We start from the raw sequence: 11,515 nt of genomic DNA on the forward strand, positions 1-11,515 counted from the left end.
CACAGACCAACAGACCCACAGACCCACAGACCCACAGACCAACAGGCCTACAGACCCACAGACCAACAGACCCACAGACCCACAGGCCCACAGACCCACAGACCCACAGGCCTACAGACCCACAGACCAATAGACCCACCCACAGACCAACAGACCCACCCACAGACCCACAGGCCCACAGACCCACAGGCCTACAGACCCACAGACCCACCCACAGACCCACAGACCCACAGGCCTACAGACCCACAGACCAACAGACCCACCCACAGACCCACAGACCAACAGGCCTACAGACCCACAGACCCACAGACCAACAGACCCACCCACAGACCAACAGGCCTACAGGCCCACAGACCAACAGACCCACCCACAGACCCACAGGCCCACAGACCAACAGACCAACAGACCCACCCACAGACCCACAGACCAACAGACCAACAGACCCACAGGCCCACAGACCAACAGACCCACCCACAGACCCACAGGCCTACAGACCTACAGACCAACAGGCCCACAGACCAACAGACCCACAGACCCACAGGCCCACAGGCCCACAGACCCACAGGCCTACAGACCAACAGGCCCACAGACCAACAGGCCCACAGACCCACAGACCCACAGGCCCACAGACCCACAGACCCACAGGCCTACAGACCCACAGGCCCACAGACCCACAGACCAACAGACCAACAGACCCACCCACAGACCCACAGACCCACAGACCCACCCACAGACCCACAGACCCACAGGCCCACAGGCCTACAGACCAACAGGCCCACAGACCAACAGGCCCACAGACCCACAGGCCCACAGGCCCACAGGCCTACAGACCAACAGACCCACAGACCAACAGACCCACAGACCCACAGCGCCAGAGTCTGTTGCGCTGTGCGTCAGATCTCCTGTCATTACTGTTCCGTGTTTTATTTTCTTTCTGTCCACTTCGGGCTTCCGTACTCCAGGTGTGGCCCTGACACTCCGCCCACCTCAAACTCGTCCAGGCAGGACCGGTTGCTTCCCTCAGTCGGCCGATCAGGAGGGAAGGTAAGACCTGTGGGTTCTCTATCCGTCCAGCACGGTTTCGATTCGTATGGTATTTTTTAAGAACTTATTAGAGATTTTATATATATATAGATATATATATATATATATGTAGTGTCTGTGTGTGTGTGTGTGATCCTCCATTGCTAATAAATGGATGGACAGGCGAGCAGCGATAGCATGGTACTACATTGTAAACTGTTTTATATATAGTTATCAAGCTCCTCTTTTATGGAACCAGCTTCCAATTTCAGTCCGGGAGGCAGACACAGTCACCTCGTTTAAGAGTAGACTTAAGACCTTCCTCTTTGACAGAGCTTATAGTTAGGGCTGAATCAGGTTTGCCCTGGTCCAGCCCCTTGATATGCTGCTATAGGCTGATAGCTGCCGGGGGACGTTTTAGGATGCACTGAGTACCTATCTCCTCTTTTTTCTCTCCTTAAGGATGAATTTTCATCTCTCAATCACACGTTACTAACTCTGCTTTCTCCCCGGAAGTCCTTTTGACTTTACGTCTCATGGGGTCATCGGACCCTATGAGACGGCATAGATCCTATCTGCCTGATGGATCGTCTGGGTCGTGGAATTCCTGCTCATGACTACGCCACTGTCCTGTTGAGACTCCGCCCACTCCTCCTCCCCACCGCCATCTGCCTGATGGATCGTGGAGGTCTCCATCGTGGAATATGCCTACTATGAACTATTCATACACTCTGTCATATTCATTGAATGTATTTTAACTCTAAATCTGTCCTTCTGTACACATTACATCTATTGCATCTGTCCATCCTAGGAGAGGATCCCTCCTCTGTTACTCTCCTCCAGGTTTCTTCCTTTTTTCCCTGAAGGGTTATTTGGGAGTTTTTCCTGGTCCGATGTGAGGTTTTGGGGCAGGGATGTCTATGTGTACAGATTGTAAAGCACTCCGAGACAAATTTGTAATTTGTGAAATTGGGCTATACAAATAAACTGAATTGAATTGAATATTATATATATATATATATAGATATATATAATATATATAATACCCAGTAGATTAGAAGAAGACACAGTTACACTTCCTTTGGGTGTGTCTGTTGACCACTTCCTGGTTTATCACAACATCCTGGTCCAGGATTACAAACCATTTCACACTTTATTCTCCTTCCTGTTTATTGAGTACGTGTGACATAGTTTATTGTGTTCTTTACAGTGAACTAAGTCAGTTTTCTCATAATTCTGACTTTTCTTTTTCTATTTCTAGCACAGTGGCCTTCGTACTAAAGGTGTGGCACGAACCAGTCCGCCCACATTTCTCATGCGTCATGCCGGTCTCTTGGCTTGGGCACATTCCCATGAGCACAGTTTCATATGTCAGAGCGTCATGACACCATATGTCAAGTCATGACATCATATGTCAAGTCATGACATCATTGTCCTTGATGACTTCTTCTACATGACTGAGCAGAGCACCCACCCACAGACCCACAGACCAACAGCCTTTATATTCTTCCACAGTTTGCTTAGTACAACATTGTAAAACTGAAGTTAAGTCTTTAGGTTTAGTTAGTGAATGTATTCATATTGCAGGTGTAAGATGTTAATTACAACTAATTATATTCATGTCATTTTAGGTGAAGATGTCTAAAAAAAAGCAAAAGAAAAGCGGCGACACCATCGCGGAGAAGACTGTAAGTAAAAGCTCATTTACCATTCTCTGTCGTACAACCCAAACTTCCCGGAATTAAATGAATTTCTCTTTAGTTATAAAACGTTAGATTATCGGTAGATTCTAACAAAAGCTCAACAGGGTAACTTTGTAAGTCAGATCTTTGCAGCAGTGGATGTAATTCCCCTTTTCCTCCTGCAGACTGTTCCAATAAAGGAGGAGCATGGCGGCGACTCCACGGTGAGGCGACTGGGATGCACTGCATGCACAAAAGGTCTGCATTTGTATTTCATCAATAAGGTGATGTCACTTGTATTTATCTTCTCACCTGCAGAGGGAACATTTACATCAATTCACGGTGAAGTTCCCTCCTGACAACAAAGAATACACCATGACCTGTGATCAGCCTGGCACCGTGCTGAGGGCGCTGCAATCAAGTGATAGATACAAGGAGCTCATGTTTGAAGATGAAAAGCTTGTGATCCAGTTGGGTAAAGCGGATGGGGAGATTATTATTGCGACACATTTCCCTTGTTGTTGTATCAGTGAAGACGAATCTCTCCTCATAACATGTGAAACAAAACCGGTTGAAGAGGCCCAACACCAACCAAACACAATGGTGGATTCAAGTGACGAGTGTTCTGTCTTCTACATTGATACAGTTGGGGGACTAAACACCAAAACAAAGCCGCTTTTCTTAAACAGCGCTCTCAAAAAGTTCAAGTACCTGTGTGTCTATGGGGAGAAGGGGATGACCGTGCAAGACGCTCTGCAAAGAGACGGTCGCTTCATTGATTTACTCGACAACTTCAAACTGTCTGATAATAAGAATCCAGAACGTCTCACCGAATGCTCTCAAATAGTTGACAAGCTAAATGGAAAAACGTTTAAGATATGTCTTCTAAAACGCAAACGGGACAAAACCAAGGGAGCATCAGATTCACACCGGAGGGACAAGAGTGACGCTCGTGTTCGTGCATCAAAGAGTAACGGTGACACAACCGCTGTGCTGGCTGTACTGAAGCAGAGAGCAACCAGCGTCGCAGAAGTATTGGCCAACAGAGACAACAGCGTCAACGTTGATGAGGTTTATGAAAAGCTGCGTAATCAGTTCCCAGATCTGAAAAAGCTGATGGATAGTAGATTCCCCGGTGATTCTTATCAGAGAGCACTGGAGCTGAGGAAGGAAGACTTTGTGAAGATCCAGAAGTCCTTCAGTGAAGTGCACAGAGTCAGGCAGCTGGTTAAACTCGGAGAATCAGTTTGCAAAGTGGTTGTTAAAGGATTTGGTGAGGGAACGGGTTTTGTGCTGTTTGACAACTTCATCCTGACTAACGCACACCTTTTCAAAGATTGTGTGGAAGAAGGAAGGCTGAAGAGCGAGACAAAGGTGTATGCTCTATTTAACTATGAGGAGCCTGAGCCGCACATAAAGTACATCTGCTATCCAGTGAATGTAACCTTGTGTCGCTACGACCCGGATGAGCTTGACTATGCCATACTTGAGATCGATCCTGAGGGCCAGGACCCAATGCCAACTCAGCAGATCAAGGTGCCACCAGGGCTCCTGAAGGTCTTTGGTCCAATGCCGTCGGACGGGGAAGCCTGTATTGTTGGTCACCCGGCAGGAAGTGTGAAACAAATGGATCCAACAATTATCATTGAGAAAGAGCAGCGGCAGCAGGCTGTCGATGATCAACTATCTCCATACAAAGACACTCTTTTCACTCTTATGTCAATCACTCACGTTTTAGGAGAGAAAGGCATCAACAAAGTAATGATGGGCGGAAAGCTAGTGGACAAAGTGGTGACGTACAACACGTTCATGTACCACGGAGCTTCTGGCTCTCCGGTGTTTGACGCTCGTTGTCGAGTGTTTGGTTTGCACACCGCAGGATTTGTTTTCTTTGAGTTCCCGACACAGAGTGTGTTAGAGTTAGCCCAACCTCTGCTGACCATATTTAAAGACTTTGTGAGGTGGCTGAAGGAACACAGAGAGGACGATATGTTGCAGAGAGTGAAGGAGGCAGCAGAGGAAAACTCATACTTACAGGAAGTACTCAACGCAATAGACACAGAAAGCCCGACTTTCAGAGACGAGCCAATGGAATAGGCGATTTCCCCCGGTAGAGGCCCGGTAGAGGCCCGGTAGAGGCCCGTTTGAGTCTGTTTCCTGTCATGTGATGAGCACTCGATTTTAGCCTTAAATTTCTGGTGGGGCGATTTTGTATGACGTCATGTTTTTCTTCTTCTTCTTAGTCACGGGGTACAGGTCTCGCGGTTTTTCCATTATTCCAGTCTAGTTGCCAGGCAGATTTCGTGGGGCGGATCTGAACGTTAACTTTGGCCTGTGTGTTGCGCTCATTGGTGTTTCCATGGTAACGGAGGGACAGCAGAGAGCAGCGTTTAACCAGCAAGAGTCGTGTTACTCCAAAACAAGACGATAACGCTCGTGAGTCGAGTTCATTCACGCATATTCACGCTACGTTGCATAAAAAAAAATATATATATATATATTTTGCCGCGAAGTACGAATGTTTTGATCTTTCTGCACAACATCCGGTGGCTCTGGTGGGGCAGTGCCCCCCCCCCCCCCCCCCCCCGGCCCCGAGTCGCTGTAACCATGGTAACATTAAAGCATGGTGGGAGGAGCAACTCGCTGCTTTAGTTCCTTTCACAGAACGACTGTATTTCAGCCGACTGCTGTTGTTTTCATGTGGTTTGGTTGTTTGTGTTGGTTAGAATTAGATTGTTCTCATATTCTGTGTTCCCCATGTGACCTTTAAAAGGAAACTTAAGGCAGCAATAATTGGAAAGGAAATTATAGTAGATTAGGTTATTATTTTAGGTATTGAAGGTATTTAGGTTTTATTATTTTACTTTTAATGTAAATGTTGTTTTCTAAGTGTTTTTGTGAAAATGTATCATGCTGTACTGCATTTTATGTATTTGTATTGTATTGACATGTTTTTTGCCTGGACCCCAGGAAGAATAGTCTCCACTACGGTGTAGACTAATGGGGATCCTTAATAAACTAAACTAAACTCAACAAAACCTTCAGCCTCCTGACGTATTTTCTGTTTACGTTATATTAAACATCACTCGATGGAATGTGTTTCCTGTCATTCTTTGTTATTATTGTTGTTCCCAACAACCCTAAGGTAAACTATAACGGTGCTCTGAAGGCTGCTCCTTTGGGTTTGCTTTCAGTGTTTTACTTTCACTTCCACTCACAGCGTCGCAAAGCGACAGCGCCCCCTAGTGGCCATCTCACCACATTACCAGCAAATGAAGCTGCAGTACATCTTCTGGACTTTTAATGCAAGTTTAAGGTCTATTTGAACTTTTAATTGATTTATATCATTATAAAAGGATGCTTGTTAAGGTGTACATTTACAGTTAAAGATCCAAGTTTTGAAAGATTTTATTATTTAAAAGAATGTATTCCTAAAAGGCAGACAATGTAATCTATGCGATACGTTATTATTGACACAAAGCCTTCAAATCTACAATCAGAGCCCTGAAGCGGTGAGTGTTTATTCATATTTCGTGTTTCCGTCTCTTTTCGCTGTGATGACGATTCTTCCTCCATTCGTAGTTTCCTCCAGAGGTCTCACGACCAAAGACGGCCCAATCCTTCCTTGGATGTCTGAGCGACCTCTGTTCTCCCTGTGACCTTTGACCCGTACTCCATCAGCTGACTTGTTTTTTTGTGTCCCGCAGGTCTGGAACCAGGAGCTCCACAGAGTTTCTCCTCCTGGAGGCAGAGGAGCTGATCAATACAGATCAATCAGCTGATCAATACAGATCAGATGATTGTTCTCAATAAATCTGAGTCACTGTAATCTGTGATTTGTTGTCGTTATTGAACCTATTACATCCTTGTGGAACGAATCCCGTTATATTATACAAAAGCTTCATTCACATTATGTTAAACTCCATGCCTGCGTGTCGATCCTCACCCACACGTCTTTGTATAAATGTCTTTCTCTCCTCTAAAGCCGTATAGAAGCTCTTCAGAATAAGACTTTAATACATCTGCTTATCGCATGACGGTATCTATATACTTGTGCATAGAAGGAAAAGGAAGTTTATCTACTTCATATATATAGTAGACATATTTCTTATCCTATGATATATATAGATAAGAACTTGTTTGTCTACTTCATACTTATAGGAGGCAAAGGAAGTATATTTTCCTTTGTGTTTTTGGTCCCTGCATTTTGACCCTCCTTGGCTTCCGTAGGCTTGACTCCTCCGAGCCGCCGTCGCAGGGTGCTAGCCCCGCTAGCTGCTGTTGACCGGGCGAGGGAACAACAATGGCCGGCGTGCACGCGCAGGTGAGTGGCGGCGCGCCCCCGCAGCCTCACCGGTGGAACTGTTCTCCTGCTGAGAGGCGGCCCGGTCGGCTGTGAACGTGGCACCGGCAGACCGGGAAAGCCTCGGTCCAGCCGGGTTGTGTAGTTGTGTTGTTGTGTAGTTGTTGTTGTTGTGGTCGTGACCCACACAGCTTGTGTTGCAGGACGACCTGCTGAAGATGAGCCACCGGGAGGACTGGAGGTGAGGAGGAGCTCTGACGTCACGCACAGGCGCGTCAGGGCTCCGTCTCACCAGACGCGCCGCTCACCCATTGGTTCCTCTTGAAATCCTTGGATTGGTCCTGATGAAGTCAAAATAATGATTAATAGTCAAAATAATAAGTCAAAATAATGATGATGACAGTCAAAATAATGATGTAAAGTCGAAATATTTATGAAAAGTCAAAATAATGATAAAAAGTCAAAATATTTGTCCTGCCTCCTGTGTCCTCTGTCCTGCGTGACGCCCTCCCCCTCGTCTTGCAGGCTGGTGTACAGGTGGTTCCTGTTGGTCTACAAGCTGAGCTATGCCGTGGGCGTGCTGGGCTACCTCGCCATCATGTGCACCATGTTCGGCTTCAATGTGTTCTTCAGGTGAGTCCCCGCGGGTCTCCACGGTTCTCCACGGTTCTCCACGGTTCTGGGGAGAACCCGAAGAACTACAAGCTTTAAACTCTCGACACCTTTTATAAAAAAGCCCAAAAAGAAACAGCACTAACGTCAGATGTTCATCTTTCTGACGGTCCTTGAACACACAGCGTGAGACGATTTAAAAATATCTATTTTTATGACTTTTTATAATTATTTTGACTTTTTATAATTATTTTGACTTATCATTATTTTGACTTTTTATCATTATTTTGACTTTTCATCATTATTTTGACTTTTCATCATTATTTTGACTTTTTGTAATTTGTATGACTTTTGATAATTATTTTGATTTTTTATAATTATTTGCATTTTTTATAATTATTTTGACTTTTCATCATTATTTTGACTTTTTATCATTATTTTGATTTTTCATCATTATTTTGACTTTTCATCATTATTTTGACTTTTTATAATTTTCATGACTTTTTATAATTATTTTGATTTTTCATCATTATTTTGATTTTTCATCATTATTTTGACTTTTCATCATTATTTTGACTTTTTATAATTTTCATGACTTTTTATAATTATTTTGATTTTTTATCATTATTAGGACTTTTTATCATTATCTTTCTGCTGAAAATGCAGAATTGAAGCCCTGTCAAACTTTGAGTAGTATAATGTGTTTCTCTGGTTTCTGAGCCGGTGAAGGGGCCACGGGGCTCCTGGAGGTCTTCGATCCGATGCCGTGGAGGGGGAGGACCCTGTGTTGTTGCTCACTAGCAGGAAGATAGATAGATAGATAGATAGATATATACTTTATTAATCCCCAAGGGGAAATTTGTCGAGTCAGTAGCAGCAACACACAAGAATAAAAAAAACAAAACACAAAATATAAGAAGGGTTAGGGTGATCTGGCAAGAGGTGAACTGTTGTAGAGCCTCATAGCCGTCGGCAGGAATGTTCTCCTGTATCTCTCCTTGTGGCAGCGGAGCGTGAGGAGACGTCTGGAGAAAGTACTCCTCTGTCCCTGTAGGAGGTGGTGGAGAGGGTGGTCCGGGTTGTCCAATATGGACACCAGTTTCTTCAACGTCCTCCTCTCCACCACCTGTTCCAGGAGCTCCAGCTGGCAGCCGATGATGGAGCCAGCCTTCCTAACCAGTTTGTTAAGGCGGCTGGTGTCTCCGGCTCGATGCTGCTCCCCAGCAGACAATGGCAAAGTGCAGCACACTGGCCACAACCGACTGGTAGAACAACTCCAACATCTTGCTGCACACGTTGAAGGATCGAAGCTTTCTCAGGAAAAAGAGTCGACTCATCCCCTTCTTGTACACAGCGTTGATGTTGGCCTTCCAGTTCAGTCGGCTGTCGATGGAGACGCCCAGGTACTTGTACTCCTCCACCATGTCCACGTCCACTCCCAGGACACTCAGAGGTGTAGGAGCTGTCGCCTTCCTCCTGAAGTCCACCACCATCTCTCTGGTCTTGGCCACGTTCAGCCGCAGGTGGTTCTCATCGGCCCACTTTACAAAGCGGGAACAAATGGATCCGACACGTGTCATTGACCCGTAGCTCACCTACCTGTCCCCAAACACTGTCCCCAAACACTGTCCCCAAACACCCCAAGGTAACCTGCCTGAATGACTGGAGACCCGTAGCCCTCACCTCGATTGTCAGTAAATGCTTCGAGAGGTTGGTCAAGGACTTCATTTGTTCCATGTTGCCTGCCACGCTGGACCCATGGCAATTTGCATATCGTCAAAACAGATCCACCGACGACGCAATTGCCATGGCACTTCACACCGCCCTTTCCCACCTGGAGGGGAGGAACTGTTGTGTGCGAATGCTGGTTGTGGACTACAGCTCAGCGTTCAACACTATTGTTCCCGCCAAGCTCGACACCAAGCTCAGAGGTCTAGGCCTGCACTCTACCATGTGCAGCTGGATACTGGACTTCCTGTCGGGCCGCCGCCAGGTGGTGAGGATGGGCGGTACCACCTCAGAGCCGCTGACCCTCAACACGGGAGCCCCTCAGGGATGCGTGTTGAGCGTCTCCTCTACTCCCTGTACACCCACGACTGCACGGCCATGCACAGCTCCAACGTCATCATCAAGTTTGCTGGCGACACAACAGTGTTGGGGCTGATCACCGACGACGACGAGACAGCCTACAGGGAGGAGGTTGGATCACTGGTACAGTGGGGCCAGGAGAACAGCCTCGTCCTCAACGTCAAGAAGACCAAGGAGCTGATCGTGGACTACAGGAAGCGGAGGAGAGCACACCCCATCTCCATAGACGGAGTTGCAGTAGAGAGGTCAGCAGCTTCAAGTTCCTCGGCGTGCACATCTCCGAGGACCTCACATGGACCACGCACACCACTCACGTGGTGAAAAGGGCCCAACAACGCCTGTATTTCCTTAGGCGACTGAGGAAATTCAACATGGCCCCCGCATCCTCAGAACATTCTACACCAGTACCATCGAGTGTTCTGACAGGTTGCATCACCGTCTGGTACGGGAACTGCACCGCCCTGGTGCGTAGGGCACTACAGAGGGTGGTGCGGTCGGCACAGTACATCGTTGGAGGTGAGCTTCCCTCCATCCTGGACATATACACCAAGCGGTGCGTGGCCAGGGCCAAGCGGATGCTGAAAGACAATAACCACCCCGGCCACAAACTGTTCACCCTTCTACCGTCAGGCAGGCGATACCGCAGTATCAAGTGCCGCACAAACAGACTGAGGGACAGCTTCTTTAGTCAGGCCATCAGGCTGCTGAACAAGGACTGAGACCCTCATTAACACTACACACCAGAACATATTCTGTGAATATCTATGGCCATGGTGTATATTTTATTACATTGTTTATATATATATATATTGTATATATATATTGTATGTATATACATATATATATATATAGTCTCAAAAAAGTGTATATTTTATTACATTGTTTTATATATATATATTGTCATGATGTATATTCTATTACACTGTTTTATATATATATTGTTAATACTTTCTTCTTTTTTGTGTGTGGATATTGTATAGTTTATTCTCATTCTTATTCTTTTTTTAGTCTGCTACTGCTGTCGGGTGTTTTGCACATAAGAATTTCACGAACCGATTATACTTGTATAAAAGGGGATGTGACAATAAAAAAACTTGAAACTTGAAACTTGAAACCTCTCCATCTCTCCACCGCTTCACCTCCCTGACCGGCATCGCGCTGCAGTACATTAAACTGGCCAGCCGGCGGCGCTAGAGCTCCAACAGAAAGAGCTCAAGTTGAGTTCAACGTCTTGAGCTCTAACAACTGGTTCTTAGTGGATGAATCTTTGTGTTTCTCTGGATCAGAAGCTCAGTGGGACCGGTTCTGATCCATAATTCTGAGCCCAGCTGTGTTGTTCTGAGCCGGTGAACCTTGAGTCCACTCCTTGACTCTCAAGAGTTTTGGGTTTCATGTCCCGGTTCTGACCCGGACGCCTCCCCTTGGAATTGAAACAGAACCACCTGAACGCCTCTATTGTCCTCCAGCCAGAGCCGCTCAGCGCCTCTTTGTTCTTCACACAGTCGACTCCTTGTGGAGGAAGCTGTCCGGGCCGCTGGCTCCGGTTACCGGGCGGAGATCCGGTGGCTCGTCGGGTCTGAGGTGTGACCGGCAGAACCAGACGACAACAACAACAACAACGACAACGATGACCCGTCTGCAACCCAGATCTGAGACAATGAGGAGCACCGAGAGACCACATCGGACCCGGAGGCTGAAAGGAGGAACCAGGAAACCCGAACCGGCGAGATAGCATCCTGAGACACGAGGAGGAGGAGGAGGAGGAGGAGGAGGAGGAGGAGGAGGAGGAGAGGAGGAGGCGGCTGAC

General features: G+C 46.6%; 1 protein-coding gene, 1 long non-coding RNA gene and 1 other non-coding gene across 6 annotated transcripts; 2 read left to right on the plus strand and 1 right to left on the minus strand.

Moving 5' to 3' along the window:
- The first annotated feature begins 767 nt into the window (after positions 1-767).
- Positions 768-5,766, plus strand: LOC130212210 (serine protease FAM111A-like). Of its 4 annotated transcripts, none has more exons than XM_056443376.1 (5): positions 768-1,044; positions 2,285-2,306; positions 2,655-2,711; positions 2,891-2,929; positions 3,024-5,766. In XM_056443376.1, the coding sequence occupies exons 3-5, from the start codon at positions 2,661-2,663 to the stop codon at positions 4,800-4,802; spliced, it is 1,869 nt and encodes a 622-aa protein (XP_056299351.1). In that variant the 5' UTR covers positions 768-1,044; positions 2,285-2,306; positions 2,655-2,660; the 3' UTR covers positions 4,803-5,766. The 4 variants fall into 4 exon arrangements, with proteins under 4 accessions (XP_056299351.1, XP_056299352.1, XP_056299348.1 ...); XM_056443373.1 differs by lacking the exon at positions 768-1,044 and adding an exon at positions 1,084-1,711 and having other exon boundaries at positions 3,024-5,765; XM_056443377.1 differs by lacking the exon at positions 2,285-2,306.
- Positions 5,767-6,097: 331 nt separating this feature from the next.
- Positions 6,098-7,229, minus strand: LOC130212270 (uncharacterized). The gene is made up of 2 exons (XR_008835269.1): positions 7,060-7,229; positions 6,098-6,446 (listed from the first exon to the last, which is right to left on the minus strand). It is a non-coding gene; the product is annotated as an uncharacterized LOC130212270 (long non-coding RNA).
- Positions 6,255-6,346, plus strand: LOC130212326 (small nucleolar RNA SNORD14). Its single transcript, XR_008835290.1, has one exon. It is a non-coding gene; the product is annotated as a small nucleolar RNA SNORD14 (small nucleolar RNA).
- Positions 7,230-11,515: the final 4,286 nt, after the last annotated feature.

The sequence above is a fragment of the Pseudoliparis swirei genome, chromosome 21 (genome assembly GCF_029220125.1).
Source record: "Pseudoliparis swirei isolate HS2019 ecotype Mariana Trench chromosome 21, NWPU_hadal_v1, whole genome shotgun sequence".
NCBI classification, from domain to species: Eukaryota; Metazoa; Chordata; class Actinopteri; order Perciformes; family Liparidae; genus Pseudoliparis; species Pseudoliparis swirei.